Genomic DNA, 21,250 nt, shown 5'->3' on the forward strand with positions numbered 1-21,250 from the left:
TAAGCCAGTAGCAGGGAGCTGGATGAGAAGTAGAGCAGCTGGGACGCAAACTGGCACCCATATGGGATGCTGGTCTCATAGGTGGAGGCTTAACCTGCTACACCACAGTGCTAGCCCTGGAATGCTTTACATTTCTTAACAGTTTATTCAGATTCTGTTCTAGTTAAACTTCACTTCTCTTATTTCTCATTTTATTTAATCATAGTAAAAATAAACCAGTACCCATAATTTTAGTCAAACAGGTTTGGAGGTGATTTATTTAAAAAAAATTATTTTATTTATTAGAAAGTCAGAGTTATACACAGAGAGAAAGAGAGGCAGAGAGAAAGAGGTCTTCCATCTGCTGGTTTGCTCCCCACTTGGCTGCAACGGCCAGAGCTGAGCCAATCTGATGCCAGGAACCAGGAGCTTCTTCTGGGTCTCTCACACAGGTGCAAGGGCCCAGGACTTGGGCCTTCTTCCACTGCTTTCCCAGGCAATGGCAGAGAGCTGGATCGGAAGTGGAGCAGTCAGGACTCGAACCAGCACCCATATGGGATGCTGGCAAAGGATTAACCCACTGCATCACAGCATAGGCCTCTGGAGGTAATTTCTAAAATCTATTTAGAGACTGATGCTGGTGTTTAGAAAAGCTTTGGGGAAAAAGAGGTTTCATGATATTTAATTCAAATTATAAAATAAGTTTGTGGGGCTGGCACCATGGCGCAGTAGGTTAATCCTCTGCCTGCAGTGCTGGCATCCATATCATATGGGTGCCAGTTCTAGTCCCGGCTGCTCCTCTTCCAGTCCAGCTCTCTGCTGTGCCCTTGGAAAGCAGTAGAAGATGGCCCGAGTGCTTGCACCCACATGGGAGTCCAGGAAGAAGCACCTGGCTCCTGGCTTCGGATCAGCGCAGCTCCAGCCATTGCGGCCATCTGGGGAGTGAACCAATGGAAGGAAGACCTTTCTCTCTGTCTTTCCCTCTCACTGTCTGTAACTCTACTCCTCAAATAACTAAATAAAAAAAATCTTTAAAAAAAATGAAATAAGTTTCTTGTTACAAATACAGAAAAAACTTCAAAAAGTTTGTGAAATAATGGAATTAAAAGATAAGATTATTGGGGCCGGCGCTGTGGCGTGGAGGGTGAAGCCACCGCCTACAGTGTCAGTATCCCATATGGGTGCCAATTCAAGTCTCGGCTGCTCACTTCCAATCCAGCTCTCTGCTATGGCCTGAGAAAGGAGTGCAGGATGGCCCAGTCCTGTGTAGGAGACCCAGAAGAAGCTCCTGGCTCCTAGCTTTGGATTTGCACAGCTCTGGCTGTTGCAGCCAACTGGGGAATGAACCAGTGCATGAAAGACCTCTCTTCCTCTGCCTCTCCTTCTCTCCTCTGTGTAACTCTTTCAAATAAAGAAATAAATCTCTTTTTTTAAATAAAGATAGGATTATTTTGGTGCAAAAAGTTTGGAAATTCTTGCATAAGAGGGGATCTTCAAAACGTTTATCCAAATGTATACTATGAAAAAACTAGCCATAGGTTAAAAAATCCTGCACTAAAATAAACTTTTTAATTCTACTTCCCAGCAATTTTTTGAAATACTTTAAATATATTTAAATGAAGAAAATGTGACAGATTCCATTAAAAATAATTATCAAAAATATATATTGAAAAGGAATGTTAAAGCTGGCATGGGATAAAATTCTTAATCTTTTCTATATAATACTGAGCCTGTGACTGCAGTAAGCAAATGTACCAACTAAAAAATTTTACTTTTTCTATGCTGCTACACTTTTTTATGGGAAACTTTCAGTAAAGCAGAGAATTTGGCATCAGGCTTCCCTTCAGACTTGGCTCATTTCTGCTTGCTAATCCATATTTCAGTATTTTTTTTTCCTTTTCTGGTAATTATTTAGGTGATTTTATTTGCCTTCTCTTTTTCTCTCAAATTTATAAAATAAAAATTACTGAACATTTCTGGTTGTTTTTTCCTCATTTGTATTTTTTCTTGATTTTCTAGTGCTGTAAATTTGCTACCTTTTGACTATAGCCTGCTTTGTGCTATTCAAGATATTTTTAATTTATGTTGTACATGGCCATTATGATAGTTAAAAAGAGATCAATACAAAAAATTTCTTGGGGGCCGGCGCTGTGGTATAGCAGGTAAAGCTGCCACCTGCAGTGCTGGCATCCCATATGGGCACCAGTTCAAGTCCTGCCTGCTCCACTTCAAATCCAGCTCTCTGATATGGCCTGGGAAAGTAGTAGAAGAGAGCCCAAGTCTTTGGGCCCCTGTACCTGTGTGGGAGACCCAGAAGAAGTTCCTGGCTTCTGGCTTCGGATCGGCGCAGCTCTAGCTGTTGCAGCCAATTGGGGAGTGAACCAGCAGATGGAAGACCTCTCTCTCTCTCTCTCTGCCTCTCCTTTTCTCTCTGTAACTATGACTTTCAAATAAATAAATAAGCCTTTAAAAAAAAGTCTCAGACCAAATGGCATCAGGCCATCCTAGTAAACTGAAATACTAGTAGTTTTCAAACAAGTCAAAGTGTTCTGGGCCAACAGAGAAAAAGAGAATAATTTTAGGTCAATCAATGCTAACTGTTTCACTGAGACTTCCACACCCATGGTTCTTATAGGCTTTACCGATCGCCTGGATGGTGAAGGCACATGTGCTCCAGGTCATCATGGGGATTCGAGGATCTGTTTCATCAGGAGGCACTTTCAGTCCAATTCTATAAATCGTTGTGGCAAAGAGAATGACCATTTCCTTGATGCTAGTAGAATATTTGATCCTAAAAAGAAAAAATTATATAATGACTTAGTAAGAGATGGCCACTTAACTGAGAAGTTCAATTAGATACTAAAGCAAAAGAAACAAAATTCCTTTGACGTAAGTAAAGTGCTTTTGGCTGAATCACTCTGATGATTTATTCAACAAGAAAAAATGGGAAAAGCATAACTTTATCTCCTAAAGGTACAAAAATAGCTCTTGCAAGATGGTAATGACCCAGGTAACTTCATTTTCTGTAAAAGATAAAGTAAATCATCACATCTGGAAGGTTTCAGGTCCAAATCAGAGGACAGAATGGACAAGAGAGGCAATAAAATTCAGAGGAAATAAATATGACCTGACAAGTTTTGGTGTTTGGAAAAGGTATCAAGAAGCACTTTTATATTGGGGTGTGTGTGTGTGTATGCATGCATGCTGTGTCTATCTGTGATAATATGTACTTGGAATGATAAATTCTGGCTTTCTAAACTTCCACCTGTAACAAGTATTCAAGTATTTTCAGTAGCAATAGGATAGATATTATAAACAAGTAACACAACAACAAAAACATACCCCAGATAGTATTCATGAAATAATACCTGATTATGGCACATTATTTATTTCAAAATGTCTAACATAAATACCTTTCCAATTAGCTTATGAAGTAGATAAGAAGACCACAGCCTTAGTTTTACATACCTGAAAATGAACTGAGGTTGGCGCTGCATGAACTGAGATTTTTCAGAAAGTCACAGAGCAAGTTATACATGACTCTAATGAAAATCTCTTATATTTTAACCCTTTTATAGGTTGGAACTATAGAATTGGCATTCTTGTTGGTCAAAATGGTTATGTATAAGTATGAGTTATCCTAATATATATTAATTTCACTATTAGAAATAAAACAGCAGGAGTAAGACACAAGATAAAAATGGGATAAAGCAACAATTTCACAAATAAAGGAAGGAAAGAAAGAAGAAGGTAAGGATGTTTCCCCTCTTATTTCCACAACCATTCACAAATTTCTCTTAACTATTGAGATACTTACGAAGACTGAACTCCAAAACTCAGTATGGAATGGAACTCAAAGGTGGAATCTCCCATTCCTTGATTGAACAAGACAGGAATTATTGGGCTTTCTCCTAATGAAAGGAAAAAGAAAGAAAAATAATCAATGAGTTTATTCTGAAATGTTTTTCTAGCTTTTAAAAATTATTTATGATTATTTCAGAAAAATAAAAAAATGATAATAAGCAATAAATAATCACTTGAAATCTCTCCACCCAGATAACTACAGGAAACATTCAGGTGATACCTTTTTTTTTTTTTTTTGACAGGCAGAGTGGACAGTGAGAGAGAGAGAGACAGAGAGAAAGGTCTTCCTTTGCCGTTGGTTCACCCTCCAATGGCCGCCGCGGCCGGCGCGCTGCGGTCGGCGCACCGCGGTCGGCGCACCGCGCTGATCCGACGGCAGGAGCCAGGAGCCAGGTGCTTTTCCTGGTCTCCCATGGGGTGCAGGGCCCAAGCACCTGGGCCATCATCCACTGCACTCCCTGGCCACAGCAGAGGGCTGGCCTGGAAGAGGGGCAACCGGGACAGAATCCGGCGCCCCGACCGGGACTAGAACCCGGTGTGCCGGCACCGCTAGGCGGAGGATTAGCCTAGTGAGCCGCGGCGCCGGCCCAGGTGATACCTTTTTTCTATATAAATAGTACACACTTGAGGGAACTTCAAAAAGTTCATACAGAAATGGAAAATAGGGGCAGGCGCTGCGACAATAGCAGGTGCCAGCATCCCATAGGGGCGCCGTTTCTAGTCCCAGCTGCGCCACTTTTGATCCAGCTCTCTGCTATGGTCTGGGAAAGCAGTGGAAGATGATCCAAGTCCTTGGGCCTCTGCAGGTGACCTGCAAAAAGTTCCTGGCACCTGGCTTCAGATCGGTGCAGCTCCAGCCGTTGTGGCCATCTGGGAAGTGAAGCAGAGGATGGAAGACCTCTCTCTCTCCCTCTCTGCTTTTGCTTCTCTGTAGCTCTTTCAAATAAATAAATCTTAAAAAAAAAAAAAAAAAAGAAATGGAAAATATATTTGGTGCGAAAACAATCTTGAAATCCATGTAGTTTTTGCACATATAAATTTTCCATAAACTTCTTTTTTTTTAAGGATTTTATTTATTTAAGAGGTAGAGTTACAGACAGTGAGAGGGAGAGACAGAAAGAGGTCTTCCTTCCATTGATTCACTCTCCAGATAGCCACAAATGTCGGAGCTGTGCTGATCCGAAGCCAGGAGCCAAGTGCTTCTTCCTGGTCTCCCACGTGGGTGTGGGGGCCCAAGGACTTGGGCCATCTTCCACTGCTTTCCCAGGCCATAGCAAAGAGCCAGATTGGAAGAGGAGCAGCTGGGACTAGCACTGGCACCCATATGGGATGCTGGCACCGCAGCGGAGGATTAATCTGCTGCGCCACAATGCGGACCCCTTCCATAAACTTTAAAAAAGATCTCATATATTGTTCTGCACCTTGCTTTTTCACCTAAAGATTATGTATATCTTTCCACGTCAGTAACTCCCACTCTTTATTTCCATTTTTTTTTTTTTTTTTTGACAGGCAGAGTGGACAGTGAGAGAGACAGAGAGAAAGGTCTTCCTTTGCCACTGGTTCACCTCCCAGTGGCCACTGCGGCCGGCGCACCACGCTGATCCGAAACCAGGAGCCAGGTGCTTTTCCTGGTCTCCCATGTGGGTGCAGGGCCCAAGCACCTGGGCCATACTCCACTGCTCTCCCGGGCCACAGCAGAGAGCTGGACTGGAAGAAGAGCAACCAGGACAGAATCCAGCGCCCCGACCGGGACTAGAACCCGGGGTGCCAGCGCCGCAAGCAGAGGATTAGCCTAGTGAGCCGCGGCGCCAGCTTTATTTCCGTTTTTAATCACTATCCTTGTATAAGTATTCTCTCAGTAAAGCAGCATGTATCAGTGACTAAAACTAAAGGATCTGGGGGCAGGTATTGGGCAGTGCATAGCTGCATTGGGAGTGCCAGTTTCAGTCCAGGCTTTTCTGCTCCTGATCCAGCTTCCTGCTAATGCATCCTGGGAAGCAGTGGATGATGGCTCAAGTGCTTTGTTCCCTGCCACCATGTGAGAGGCATAGATGGAAGTTCATGGCTCCAGGCTCTAGCCTGGTCCAGCCCTGGTTATTGCAGACATTTGGGGAGTGAACCAATGGTTGGAAAGTCTGTCTGTCTGTCTGTCTATCTATCTATCTCTATCTAGATATCTATATCTAGATAGAGATAGATAGAGATAGATAGATATAGATAGATAGATAGATAGATAGATATCTGCTGTGTGGGCATTTGGGAAGTGAACTAGTGTATGGAAGATAGTTCTGTCTTTCAAGTATATGAAAAAAAAAATTAAAAAAAAAAAAAAAAAAGAGTAAAGGACCCAGAGTCAAGCTGCCTACGTTTGAGTCCTTTTGCAGGTTCCTCTGGTCAGAGAGGCTTGTTTTCTCTTGGGATTTTAGGTGTTTATGTGGCTACCATTGCAGTATAATTCCATGTCATGGGAGACAGCTGAAGGAGAAATAAAGTAAGACCAGAATTCTCATTATATGTTCTGGCTCTAAGAGGCTTTTCCTTCGGCAGAAATGAGGGCACTTCTCTTGGATTTTTTGTTGTTCATGCCCACTGCACAGTTCTATGACTCAGACAGCTGTTGGGTCAAAGTTGGGAAATAAAGGTGAGAAAAACCAACCAACCAAGAAATTCATTGCCTATACTATCCATTCTTCACATTTTGACTTTCCTCCATTCTGCTTGCATTTTTCACTTTTCATAGTCTTTAGGTATTCTTTTTGCATTCTGTGAAACTGGTAGGGATTCACTAGGAATGGATATTGGCTTTTATTAAAAATCTTTTTAAAAAATTTGTTACAATGACTAGTTAGTTTTCTCCCTTAACCTGTTAATGTAAAAAACTTTCATCCATCGTTGCACTCTTAGAATAAGCCCAACCTGATCATTATCCCTTTTGGGTTATGAATTCTCCTCTAATTAGGGTTTGGACCATATTCCTCAGATGTTGGGCCACCTCCCACTGCCTTCCCAGGTGCATTAGCAGGAAGCTGGATCAGAAGCAGAGCAGCTGAGACTTTTTATTAGAGCAGCACTCTAATATGGGATGGCTGGTGTCATGGCACGTACTATGCCACACCACTGGCCCCACAACTGAGATTTCTTTTTTAATTAATTTTCAAAATTTATTTATTTATTTATTTGAGAGCTACAGTTACAGATAGTGAGAGGAAGAGACAGAGAAAAAGGTCTTCCTTCATTGGTTCACTCCCCAACTGGCTGCAACAGCCAGAGCTGCGCCAATCTGAAGCCAGGAGCCAGGAACTTCTTCCTGGTCTCCCACATGGGTGCAGGGTCCCAAAGACTTGGGCTATCTTCTTCATGACACCGGCCCCTTTAATTGTTTATTTTTTAAGAGGTGAAGGAGAGAGGAGAAGAGGGAGAGGGAGGGAGGGAGGGGGAGAGAGAGAAAGATAAGAGACTGATATCCTATCTTCTGGTTCACTCCTCAAATGCCCACAATGGCTGGGGGCTGAACTCAATCCAGGTCTTACATGTGAGTGGCAGGGATCCAACTACATGAGCCATTGCTTTTTGCCTTTAAGGGTGTACATTAGTAGGAAGCTAGAGCACAGTCAGGACTCAAAACCAGTCAGTCTGATATGCTAACTGAGTGTCATCCCAATCAGCATTTTCACTGCTAAGCCAAATACCTGACCTTACTGAGATTTTTATGTGGCCTAATTCATTAAGTAATAAGGGCCATCTGATAAAGTATATTTTATTTTCCTTTATTTAAAAATTTATTTATCTACTTAAAAGGCAGTTACCGAGAGAGTAACTTCCATCGACTGGCTCACTCCCCAAATGGCTACAACTAGCTGGGAGTGGGCCAGGCCTAAGCCGGGTACCTGGAACTCTATCCAAGTCTTCCACGTGAGTAATAGGGGCACAACCACGTGAATGCATCTTCAGCTGTATTCTCAGGCACATTTGCAGGGAGCTGGATCAGAAGCAGAGCGGGCAGGACTTAAACTGGCACTCATACGGAAAGCCAGCATTGCAGGTGATGGCTTAATTCACTGCACTACAATAGTGGCCACCAAAGTATATTTTCTAATGTGAACAAATGTCTTTAAAAATTACCAAATCAAGCTTAATTTAAAAAATTCTCTAAGTTCTTACATATTTTAAGACAACTTAATCAATCATATCCTTAGGAAGGTCTAGTAAAATTACCCACTATAAATATGCTTTTAATTTTCTTTATGAATTAAACAACACTGAATGAAAACAAAGAAGCTGAATTCACTATATTTTCCTTCTTCTCTCCTAACCTCATCATACCTGTAAATGGGAATAAAGGATATTCTTACTCTTTATTTGCAATGCTTCCTTTGCAATCTCTTGGCTGTTTATTTTCTCCTAACAATTACTGAATAAGCATTCAGAGAGTAATTATCAACGCCTACTGCCACCACTTCTCATCACCTCATAGTAAGACCACAGCAACAAATTCCTGATTAATCTTATTTTAAAAAAGATTTATTTATTTACTTGAAAGGCAGAGTTACAGAGAGGCAGAGGCAGAGAGAGAAAGTCCTCCATCAGCTGGTTCACTCCCTAGATGGCCACAATGGCCAGAGCTGCACCAATCCCAAGCCAGGAGCCGGGAGATTCTTCCAGGTCTTCCACTTGGGTGCAGGGGCCCAAGGACTTGGGCCACCTTTTACTGCTTTCCCAGGCCACAGCAGAGAGCTGGATTAAAAGTGGAACAGCTGGGATTCGAACTAGCACCCATATGGGATGCTGGCACTGCAGGTGGCAGCTTTACCTACTACTCCACAGCACTGGCCCCTTCTGATTAATCTTACATGAATCATCTCTTCATATCTCCAATTCACCCAATGAAAAACTCTCGCATCAAAAAGATAGCAGAATAAATGCTAATGACATACTTCAAAAATTTTAATCACTTTTTTGGATTAAAAAATTTATTTGAGAAGTAGATACACACACACAGAAACTCACAGCTCCCATATGCTGGTTCACTTCTCAAACGCCAAATGGGGTGAGCCAGGCTAAAGCCAGGAACCAGGAACTCAATGCAGGTATCACACATGGGTTACAGGGACCCAACTACTTGGGTCATTACTGCTGCCTCCCAGGGTACACAATGGTAGGAAGTTGGAACTGGGAGTAGAGCTGGGACTCAACTAGTTATCTTAACTGCCATGCCAAACACCAGCCCCTCTTACTGATTTTAGATAGATCTTGGATCAAAGATTTATTTATTTAAATTTAATTTACTTATTTTTACCACTTGAAAGGTAGTGTGATCGACAGAGAGAAAATGGAAGAAGGAGACAGGGTCGGGGGAGAGAGACAGAGAGAGAGACAGAGAGAGACTTTCCGTCTGCAGGTTTACTCCCCAAACACTCCCAACAGCGAGGGCTGGGCCAGGCCAAAGCCAGGAACCTGGAAAAGTCCATCCAGGTCTCCCATGTGGATGGATGGCAAGGGCCAAAGCATATCAGCCATCATCCATTTGCTCTCTGGGATGCATTAGCAGAAAGCTGGATCAGAAGAGTAGTATAGCTGAGACTTGAACTGGCACTCCGATATGGGATGCAATTGTCCTGAACAGTAGCTTAAGCTGCTGAGCCACAACACCTGCCTCAGATCTAAGATTTAAATCTAAGTAATCTGACTCCAGGTTAATCTCTAACTATAGGCCTTCCAGGATGAAAAACAACTAAGCTGAGTGAGATGATTTAAGCCAGACTTAGTAATGGCTTAAGAAAACTTTATTTCGGCTGGCGCCGCGGCTCACTAGGCTAATCCTCCGCCCTGTGGCGCCGGCACACCAGGTTCTAGTCCCGGTCGGGGCGCCGGATTCTGTCCTGGTTGCCCCTCTTCCAGTCCAGCCCTCTGCTGTGGCCCGGGAGTGCAGTGGAGGATGGCCCAAGTGCTTGGGCCCTGCACCCCATGGGAGACCAGGAGAAGCACCTGGCTCCTGCCATCGGATCAGCGCGGTGCGCCGGCCGCCCGTGGCGGCCATTGGAGGGTGAACCAACAGCAAAAGGAAGACCTTTCTCTCTGTCTCTCTCTCTCACTGTCCACTCTGCCTGTCAAAAAAAAAAAAACAAACAAACAAAAAAAAACAAAAAAACACTTTATTTCCAGGTATTCAATAAATCTGTAGTTATAAATCACATTTAGCATAATAATTACTTTAAAATATTAAAGATTCTAATACATAATTTTCACATAGCTAATATAAAATACATTTAAGCAAACCTTTAGCATGTTTCATATTATAACCTGATATTCTGGCCAGTACAGTCTGAATCCACTGTGCCAAGGTCAAAAGTTGAGCAAGAGCTTCTGCATTCTCACTGAAAAATGATATTTAAAAATTATTAAAGTCATTGTAGAAAATCAAACTGAAAAGCTGAATTTGCAGTCCTTCCTTAAATCAATGGCTATGTAAAAATGACAAATTTCTCCAGATTAACTTTCTAGGTCATAGAAACATGTCTAAATATTTAGCTTTCGGAGGAGGGAGAGGAATTTTAAAAGTACTATAAGGAATAAGATACCACCCATATGCCCCATCACTCAGAAGTAATAAACACCAGTAAACTGAATTACCATTCTAACAATTCAAGACAAAAGCTAGGTGTTGTTACTGACTTCTCTGATTCCCTCATACCCTACATATTTTAGTTTATTAGCTATTCTTGCAGATCTTACCTTCCAAATATATCCCAAGTTGATCACTTGTTTCTACCCCTACCACTATTTACCCAAGTCCAGGTCATATTATCCCTTACCTGGACTACTTCAATAGACTCCTAACTTTCTTCCTGCTTCTATTCCTGTGTTTCATTAAGTATGAATTCATCATACAACAGCCAGAGGAATCTTCTAAAAATATAAATTGGCTCATATCACTTCCCTATTCAAAATATTGCAACAGTTTTCCACCACATATAAAATAAAAATTCTAACTTCTAATCTTATCTTCTTTGGTTCTTTGCTTGTTCTATTCCAGATATACTACCTTCTTGTTATACCTCAAACACGCCAACCATGTTCCTATCTTGGGGCCTTTGCTCTTAACGTTGCCTTTGCTTAGAATTCTCTGATCCTAGACAGTAGTACTGTTGTCTCTCACTTCATTCAGGTTTCCACTCAAATGTCACCATCTCAAGGAAGACTCCCTAACAACTCTATCTATAAGTAGCTGTATGCCCCAGTCTGTCTTTAGCTCTTTACCCTTTGGCTTTTGTTTTCTTATAGGATTTCTCATTACTCAACACTCTGTATTTATTGGTTTATTGCCTGCCTGTCTTTTCTGGAATGTAAATTTCATTAGGACAGGGATTTGATTCAGACTGTTAAGTGAAAAACAAAAGGGACCAGGAATAATGTTATTAAAAAGCACTATAAACAAGAATCCACTGACTGATAGGACAGTCTTGAATGAGGTTTAAAAATAAAATGAATTGTGCCAAAATCTGCAATATCTAGGTAAGAGAAAGTTTTTGGTTCTCAAAAATGAAAGTATAGTACTATGGATACTATGAATTATATGGGACCAATTTTCTTAAAAAGATACAAGCTTGATAGTTTTAAACTTTAAACAAATTTATATTCATTTTATCAAAATATTAATTTTGATCAAACTTTATATTTTAACTTTAATATCCTAGATTATAATTAACACCGATATTCTAAAAAGCAAAAAGGCTAATACATTCAAATACACAGGTAAGTTCAAGTGCCTGATACAGTAGTAAAACTGTTACTGTAGATTAAAAGGGTCCTACAGTTCAAAAAGACCTAGTTGGGGCTGGTGCTGTAGTGTAGTGGGTAAAACCATCACCTGCAATGCCACCAACCCATATGGGCACCAGCTCAAGTCTCAGCTGCTCCACTTCTGATCCAGCTCTCTGCTATGGCCTAAGAAAGCAGTAGAAAATGACCCAAGTACTTGGGTCCCTGCACACGTGTGGGAGGCCTGGAAGAAGCTCCTGGTTCTTGGCTTTGGATCAGAGCAGCTCTGGCTGTTGCAGCCATCTAGGGAATGAACCAGTGGGTGGAAGATCTCTGTGTCTCTTTCTCTGTCTCTACCTCTCCGTAACTCTGCCTTTCAAATAAATAAATAAATGTTAAAAAAAAAAAAAAAAAAAAAACACCTTGTCACATGGATCAGTTTTTCTTACTTTAGAAAAGATTCCCTGGGGTCACCATTGTGGTGTAGCGGGTTAAGCCACTGCCTGAGACACCAGCATCCCATATGGGCGATGGTTTGATTCCTGCTGCGCCACTTCCATTCAAGCCCCCTGATAATGCACCTGGAAAAGCAACAGATGATGGCCAGTACCTAGGCCCCTGCCACTCACATGCAAGATCTGGATGGAATTCCTGGCTCCTGGCCGTTGTGGCCATTTAGGGAATAAACCAGTGGATGAACAATCTCTCTGACTTTTCTCCTCTGTCACTCTGCCTTTCAAATAAATAAAATAAATCTTAAAAAAGGAAGCAAAGTAGGAAGGAAGGAAGGGGAGGGAGGGAGGATGGACAGCTGATAAATTCCCTGACGTAGTCTATTTTTTGTTTTTTTTAAAGATTCATTTATTTATTTGAAAGGCAGAATTATAGAGAAGGAGAGGCAGAGAAAGAAAGAAGTCTTCCATCTGTTGGTTCACTCCCAAAATGCCTGCAATGACCAGAGCTGTGTGGATCCGAAGCCAGGAGCCTAGAGCTTCTTCCAGGTCTCCCATATTGGTGCAGGGGCCCAGGAGTTGGGCTTTTTTTTTTTTTTTTTTTTTTTTTGACAGGCAGAGTGGACAGTGAGAGAGACAGAGAGAAAGGTCTTCCTTTGCCGTTGGTTCACCCTCCAATGGCCGCCGCGGCCGGCGCGCTGCGGCCGGCGTACCGCGCTGATCCGATGGCAGGAGCCAGGAGCCAGGTGCTTTTCCTGGTCTCCCATGGGGTGCAGGGCCCAAGCACTTGGGCCATCCTCCACTGCACTCCCTGGCCACAGCAGAGAGCTGGCCTGGAAGAGGGGCAACCAGGACAGAATTCGGCGCCCCGACCGGGACTAGAACCCGGTGTGCCGGCGCCGCTAGGCGGAGGATTAGCCTAGTGAGCCGCGGCGCCGGCTGGACCATTTTCTACTGCTTTCCCAGGCTATAGCAGAGAGCTGGATGAGAAGTGGAGCAGTCGGGACTTGAACCAGTGCCCATACGGGATGCTGGCACTGCAGGCAGCAGCTTTACCTGCAATACCACAGCGCTGGCCCAGAAGCATTCTATTCTTAAAGATATAAAGGAAAGGAGTTTCCAAATATTCTTTTAGACAGTAATTCACAGGGGGCAAGCATCTAGTGAAGCAGCTAGAATGCCACCTAAGATACCTGCATCCTCTCCATTTTTGAATCCAAATTCCAGAGAGGCAGCAAATGATGGCATGTGAGACACCAGTGGAAGTATTTGGGGGAGTAAAATAGCAGATAGAAAATCTGTTTCTGTCTCTCTAACAAAGAAAGAGGAAAAAGAATAATTTACATATTTAATAATCCTTATATGAAGGAACCATTATGTAAAAAAAAAAAACCTTGGATAGGCTAACAAGAAGTTGGAAAATCACTTGATTTTATTATTATTTATTTTATTTTTATTTTCAGGTATATAGTTACATAAGACTTTAGAGTCAGATAATGGTTTAAATTCCTGATTCTGTCTCAGGAAAAGTGCAAACTACCCCTTTATTTTTGTAAAATATTTTTTTCTAATGAAACTTTATTTATTTGAAAAGTAGAAAGAGAGTTAGAGATCTCCTCATCTACTGGTTTATTCTTCAAATGCCCACAACAGCAGGAGCTGGGCCAGGCCAGAGACAAGAACTCAATTCAGGTTGCCTACTTCAGTGGCAGAGACTCAAATACTTGAGCTATCATGTGCTTCTTCCCAGCATCAGCAGGAAGCTAGAACTGGAGGCGGAATCAGGATTCAAACCCAGGCACTCTGATCCAGGATGCATTGCCTCAGATCTGGGATGCATTGCCTCAGGTGACATCTTAACCAATGAGCCAAATGCCCACCTGCAATTCCTTATCTTTTTTTCTTTAAGTTTTGTTTATTTACTTTTACTTATTTATTTTTTAAAAGTAAGCTTATTGGCCGGCGCCGTGGCTCAATAGGCTAATCCTCCACCTTGCGGCGCCGGCACACCGGGTTCTAGTCCCGGTTGGGGCGCCGGATTCTGTCCCGGTCGCCCCTCTTCCAGGCCAGCTCTCTGCTATGGCCAGGGAGTGCAGTGGAGGATGGCCCAGGTGCTTGGGCCCTGCACCCCATGGGAGACCAGGAAAAGCACCTGGCTCCTGGCTCCTGCCAGGATCAGCGCGGTGCGCCGGCTGCAGCGGCGGCCATTGGAGGGTGAACCAACGGCAAAAGGAAGACCTTTCTCTCTGTCTCTCTCTCTCACTGTCCACTCTGCCTGTCAAAAAAAAAAAAAAAAAAGTAAGCTTATTGTGGGGCACAAGCTTTTTTTTTTTTTTTTAAAGATTTATTTATTTTATTATTTGAAAGGCAGAGTTATAAAGAGGCAGAGAGAGAGAGAGAGACAGACAGACAGACAGACAGGCAGGTCTTCCATCTGCTGGTTCACTCCCCAATTGGCTGCAACAGCCAGAGCTGTGCTGATCCAGAGCTTCTCCTGGGTCTCCCACGTGGGTGTAGGGGCCCAAGGACTTGGGCCATCTTCTACTGCTTTCCCAGGTCATAGCAGAGAGCTGGATTGGAAGTGGGGCAGCTGGGACTCGAACTGGTGCCCATATGGGATGCTAGTACTACAGGTGGTGGCTTTACTTGCTATACCACAGCGCCAGCCCCTATTTCACTTAACTTAAAGGCAGAGTAACAGACAGAGACAGAGACAAAGATTGAGACAGATAGAGGGATCTCCCTTCCACTAGTTCATTCCTCAAATACTCACAAGAACAGGGGTTGGGCCACGGCAAAGCTAGGTGCCTGTAATTCTATCCAGGTCTCCCATGTAGGTAGCAGGGACCTAACAACTTAAGCCATCACCTGTTGCCTTCCACGGCATGCAAGAGCAAGAAGTGGAGCAGGAACTCGAACTCAGACACTCCAATATGCGATGTGGGCATCCTAATCCTAAGTGCTATCTTAATGCTGGGCTGCAATTTTCACCCTCTCTTTAAATGGATATAACAGTACCTACTTCATTACACTATTGCTAGCATTAAGTAAGATAATTTAGGAAGTACTTAGCAGAGTGCCTAGAATACAGTATTAGTTACTCAATAAATTTTTCTGATGCTACCTGATCTTCCTATACAACAATTTTCTATGTACCAATATGCTGAACAAGGCAATTTCCAAATCAGATTTTGCAATGACACAGAATAGCAGAGATAAACTAATTACTGATCTTGCAAACCTATCAACTTTGAACTTTAGTTACAGGAACATATTAAAAGTATTTTTTAACCAACAAAACAATTTTCTGTAGCAATACTTGGGTTTATAATTACAAATTCACTAAGTTTTAAAGAAACTGAAATAATAACAAATAGTACTGTTACCACAGAGAACACTGAGAATATAGAAATATATAATTAAGCACCCTAGTTGTTAGAAAAATGATTTTTTTTGTTTTTATTATTTTTATAGTTAATATTACCATTTGGATCTTGAGAAAAATGTAATTTTAAAAAGCTCACAAAGACCTTAAGCACTATCAAACTCCAAATAGCAACTGTGATGGTGGCAAAGGGCATACAAAAGGAATGAATTTTTTTGCATCTTATTTTCTTCCATAAGTGTTAAGAGGTTAGAGTTCCACTGCTTCAGTGGTCTTTGGTGGAAGATATATGGACAACATCCAGACTCAAGTAAAGGAGCACTCAAATCCTCTGAGACCAAACACTGGACTTTAAATCATAGTTTATAGTATGATATAAATTATGAAATAAAAGAGTGTTAATTCCTTTGAAGAGTAAAAAAGAAACCAGTATCTAACAAAAATAGGTAAAATTAAAGGATTAAAAAGAATTCCCTAAAAATTAACCAAAATACAAGTTAAAACATACCTGTTTATTTTTTGAGGTTGCAAAGGTATAATCGGGATCACAGTATTGCACAAAGACTTGCACAGAGGGCAAAGATATTCTCCACTCTCTAAGTCAAAAAGATCAACATGGATGCGTTGCTGAGAGCTCAGCTGTACAGCTTCAAAATACCTGTAAAATTCAAAACACATGTCCACTTAGAACTACAGATTTATCTTTAATCCACATTTAAATATCTGGAATTTCTGTCCCCCTCCCATCAGAAGAAAACATTTTTAGAACCTACATACAAAAATATACATGTTATGATTACAGAAAGAACAGGCTGTCCATTTTGGGGAAAAGGGGGAGATACTGGAATGTATCTCAGAACTGATACAAATTTAAAGTAAATTTACTGAATCATAACACATTTCTTGCCTCAACAGGATGCAGGTGCAATGAGGACACCACTTCCCATAGTTTCTAATGAACAACTGAGGTAGAAAGGGCTATCACAGGAAAATTATGTATTTTAATCCAATGCTAAACAGGTAAATGCTATACAAAATATTTCTCAGGAATTACATTTCTGAAATCTTATCTCCAGAGAAAGAACTAAAATGTATTATCTACTTTCTCAAAGTTGCATTTCACTGTGTGTTTTGAGGGAAATGGTAAAGATTATTGCTTCATTTCTGTGAATACTGATGAAGAGCAATTGATTAGTTTGTATAGAACAAGCCCAAAGGAATAGTGAAAACCTCAAGTTGGTAACTTTATACTCCAATCTCTAAAGCTGACAATAATTCGTATCATGCAAATACAATCAGCAATTGAAACCGCTTCAATTATTCAAATAAGAAAAAAGGAAAGAAGACATGGAAAACATGCCTTTTTGTGGCCTTTAGTGAACATCAGTGTTCCTAGTCTCTGTCAAGAACATGCCAGAAGGACAACTTACTTCTGCCAGCACACTGCATGCATTACATGACCACAGCTTCCTGTGTAAGTTCCATAGGCCAAGTCTGGATCCATGAAAAGTGGGTCCAGGGTTTCTGGTACAGGAAGACAAAAATAGGAAGTACGTGTTTATCTCTTGCAAAGTTATAATAAAAAGGAGAGGGAAAGAGAGAGAGGGAGAGAGAGAATGAGAGGATATCAGATCTAAAATTCTAATCACAACCTTCTTAGAAAAAATAAAGTGTCACAACAACATGACAGCAGGATCTATGTTTTTAAAAGCAACAAAAAGGGACTGGGCCAGCACTGTCGCCCAGTGGGTTAAAGCCCTGGCCTAAGTGGAGGATGGCCCAAGTCCTTGGGTCCCTGCACCCGCTTGGGAGACCAGGAGGAAGCACCTGGATCCTGGCTTCAGATTGGCGCAGCGCATGGGCTGTAGCTGCCATCTGGGGGGTGAACCAACGGAAGGAAGACCTTTCTCTCTGTCTCTCTCACTGTCTAACTCTGCCAGTCAAAAAAATAAATAAAATTTAAAAAATTTAAAAAAAAGCCCTGGCCTAAAGCACCGGCATCTCATATGGGCACGATTTGAGTCTTGGCTGCTCCTCTTCTGATTCAGCTCTCTGCTATGCCCTAGGAAAACAACGGAAGATGGCCCAGGTCCCTGGGCCCCTGCAAACACATGGAAGACCAGAGGAAGCTCCTAGCTCCTGCCTTCGGATGGGCGCAGCTCCGGCAGTTGCAGCCAGCTGGGGAGTGAACCAACAGATGGAAGACCTCTCTCTCTGTCTCTACCTCTCTCTGTAACTCTTTCAAATAAAAAAAAAATAAAATAAAAAGCAACAAAAAGGGGGAATATTTAAATCTAAACTCTCAGGAATAATTCCAAAATTAGTATGATTGATTAATGACAATTAAATCTTTTATCAAGATTTTAATTCTGAACATTAAATTTAAGCTACATTATTTTGGTTGCTGAAGTGATTTTTTATGATTTAAACACAATTTACTTTTATCCTTTTAAGAATATTTGAATGGGGTGATAAACATACTGCATTATAACTTAGCAGAAAAAAGCATAGATTAGGGATTTCAAGTTCTAGTTTTATCATTTCTAACTCATAGCTTTGGCTAAGTTACTTAACTTCTCTGTGCCTCAGCCCCCTCACTGGTAAAAATGGAGCCAATATTGCTATCTAACTCCTAGAGCTTTTGTAAGGATTAACTAAGCAAATATATATAAATCGCTTAAAAAGTGATTTGCATATGTTAAGTATTCAATAAATGTTAGCCTTTATTATCATTATTAGTCAAGAGTATTTTAAAATAAAACAGCTAACATCTGATGTGACATAAGGAAAACAATCTTTCATCTAATTAGTATTCTTGACAAGAAAATGTTTAACATGAATCTAGTAATGAGGCAGCAATCAAATTCACAATGTGAAACAATGCACAAGACAACTTGCCTGCATTCTCCAAACATGGTATTATGAGAAAAAAGAGAGAAAGTCAAGGAACTTTCCTAGATTAAAACACACTAAAATAAACATAATCAAAGCAACATGTTTGGATTCTGAGTTTAAAAGAAAAGTCTATGGGGCTGGCACCGTGGCGTAGTGGGTAAAGCCACTGCTTGCAGTGCTGACATCCCATACAGATGCCAATTTGAATCCCAGCTGCTCCACTTCTGTTTCAACTCCCTGCTGATGCACCTGGGAAAGCAGCAGAAGATGGCCCAAATCCTTGGGCCCCTGCACCCACGGAGAGAGACCAGGAAGAAGCTTCTGGCTCCTGGCTTCAGATCGGCCCAGCTCCAGCCACTGTGGCCATTTTGGGAGTGAATCAGCAAAGGAAGATCTCTCTCTATCTCTGCCTCTCTATAACTCTGTCTTTCAAATAAATAGATAAATCTTTAAAAAAAAGTCTAGTCATTAAAGCAATTTTGAGAACCACTTTGTAAATGTGTATTTTATAGTAAATGATATTCCTAATTATCAGTAACTTTCTTAAATATGATAATATTATGGCAAATATCTAATAGACTGTCCTTAGTTTTAGAAAATGCATGTGGACGGGGCTGGTATTGTGGCATAGCGGGTAAAGCTGCCGCCTGCAGTGCCAGCATCCCATATGGGTGCCAGTTCGAGTCCTGGCTGCTCCTCTTCCGATCCAGCTCTCTGCTATGGCCTGGGAAAGCACAGGAAGATGGCCCAAGTCCTTGGGACCCTGCATTCGCGCAAGAGACCCAGAAGACGCTCCTGGCTCCTTGCAGCCATTTGGGGAGTGAACCAGCGGATGGAAGACTTCTCTCTCTCTGCCTTTGCCTCTAACTCTGCCTTTCAAATAAATTTTTTACAAAAAATGCATATGGAAATTTTAGGGATAAATCATCATGATGCCTGCAACATACTTCATGGTTCAGAGGAAGAAAAAAAGAAAAATAGAGAAAAAGTAATGAGCTAACAAAACAAAGCAGCCAACATGGCGTATAAAAAGCTGGGGTCTATTTTACATGTGGGCTAAGTGATCTGACCAAATTAGACTAAATAAGGCCTCATTTCCAAACTTCTTGCAAATAGTAATTAATTCTAATTACAAGGTATGAAAAGAAATGCTCACAAAGATATGACTGAACAATACATACCCCCCGAGAGTTCTCTGGGTTTCCCCCTGTGCTGGGTTAAGGCAGTAGATTTCTGGACACAGGCCGAGAAAACCATGGCATTATTTTCTATTTTCACCTCTTGTTCTTCTTGGCAGAGGATGCATGTCAGCACCTCCTTTTCAGTAACAGACGGACCCCGTTTAGGACCCAGAGCAACTCTAGAGTAGTCACTGACTGCTGGGGTGCTACCAAAAGAAACGACCAGAAATGAAGACACAGGTTTTGGTCACTTATCTTTATATTTTGGTAAATTTAAGCAGGTATAGGTATGAATTTTAAGAATAAAAAATAAAAATATTTAGCAATATCTTAAAAGCTCCCTTTGGACCTTTCTGGCTTATATCAGTTAATTCACTACTAGAAAATACATTTCATATTACTAACTATTTAAAAAGAGCAAATCATAAAATGGAATGTATATTATATTTAATTTACGATACCCACAAGCTGAGGTGTTTTTTCTGAATATAAAAGCAATACATATTTACTGAAGATACTCTGGAAAATCTAGTAAAGTATAAAGGAAATAAAAAGCATTATACTCCCAAAAACCTAGAGATAATCATTAGAATCCCTGAATATTTCCTTCCAGTCTATTTGTAATGTACATTTTTACATAAATGAGATCATGTTACATACACAGATTTATTCGGTTATATCCTGCTTTACTCACTTATGTCTTTGCTATTTTATCAGGTCATTAAAATTTCCTCAGAAACATGTTTAAATGGCTGGACAGTAATCGTACTGCATGTGTCACAGGAGTTTTATCCATTCCTTCTCATCAGGTATTTTGGTTTCTGTTCTATTTTGATGGCTATTAAAACTAAAAAAACTTTGCCTCAATGACTTAGCAGTTCTTAGAATCTATTCTTATTGATCTAACAAACCCTAGGATTTATAGATGTGGGCAATAATAATATAGATAAGCAAATATTTATAACATGTTGATTGTGTGTTAGTTACTGTTTCAAATACTTTATAACTTGTTTATTTATTTAATCCGTGCAACAACCCTATGAGGTAGGTATTACCTCCATTTTTTTCAGGTGAAGAGACTGAGGTCCAGAGATAGTAAGAGATTTAACAAATGACTTCTCACTACTCAGTAGCAAATCCAAAAATTAACCCAAGTGATTTGGCCTCACATGCTCTAAATTACTCTGTAATGTTGCTTTACCAACTATACAAGAAGCTCCCTGAAATACGCTATATCATTCAACAAACTGAAAATAAATGTTCATCATTAATGCAAATGAATTTACATAATATTAAAAGCAATGCAGTTTTTAAAAGGTGGTCTCAACAAGGTGTGGTACCACCTCCTAGGAGACATCAAAAATAAACATGTGGGTGAAGTTGACTTTTGGGTTGTCATTAGAACTAGTGGGACACAGCATACTAAATGTCCTGCAATTTGGGAGAGAGTCCTTCTTGAAAAGAATTGCTTCCCGAGCCGGCGCCGCGGCTCAATAGGCTAATCCTCCGCCTAGCGGCGCCGGCACACCAGGTTCTAGTCCCGGTCGGGGCGCCGGATTCTGTCCCGGTTGCCCCTCTTCCAGGCCAGCCCTCTGCTGTGGCCAGGGAGTGCAGTGGAGGATGGCCCAGGTGCTTGGGCCCTGCACCCCATGGGAGACCAGGAAAAGCACCTGGCTCCTGGCTCCTGCCATCGGATCAGCGCGGTGCGCCGGCCGCAGCGCGCCGGCCGCGGTGGC

At 41.4% G+C, this 21,250-nt stretch overlaps 1 protein-coding gene across 7 annotated transcripts in view; it reads right to left on the reverse strand.

Moving 5' to 3' along the window:
* Positions 1-21,250, reverse strand: part of UBR1 (ubiquitin protein ligase E3 component n-recognin 1) — a 168,872-nt gene that overhangs the window by 36,813 nt on the left and 110,809 nt on the right. For 3 of the 7 annotated variants that reach the window (XM_070054074.2, XM_070054075.2, XM_089310169.1), the window contains 6 exons: positions 19,515-19,720; positions 16,869-16,962; positions 15,947-16,096; positions 10,120-10,217; positions 3,797-3,890; positions 2,622-2,770 (listed from right to left, as the gene is read on the reverse strand). In XM_070054074.2, coding sequence (XP_069910175.1) covers positions 2,622-2,770; positions 3,797-3,890; positions 10,120-10,217; positions 15,947-16,096; positions 16,869-16,962; positions 19,515-19,720 — 791 coding nt within the window. Of the gene's footprint in view, positions 1-2,621; positions 2,771-3,796; positions 3,891-10,119; positions 10,218-15,946; positions 16,097-16,798; positions 16,963-19,514; positions 19,721-21,250 lie in introns of all 7 variants that reach the window. The other 4 variants (XM_089310167.1, XM_070054073.2, XR_016218058.1 and 1 more) reach the window with 3 other exon arrangements.

Source organism: Oryctolagus cuniculus, chromosome 12, assembly GCF_051225735.1.
Source record: "Oryctolagus cuniculus isolate XC-2025 breed Fujian yellow rabbit chromosome 12, ASM5122573v1, whole genome shotgun sequence".
NCBI classification, from domain to species: domain Eukaryota; kingdom Metazoa; phylum Chordata; class Mammalia; order Lagomorpha; family Leporidae; genus Oryctolagus; species Oryctolagus cuniculus.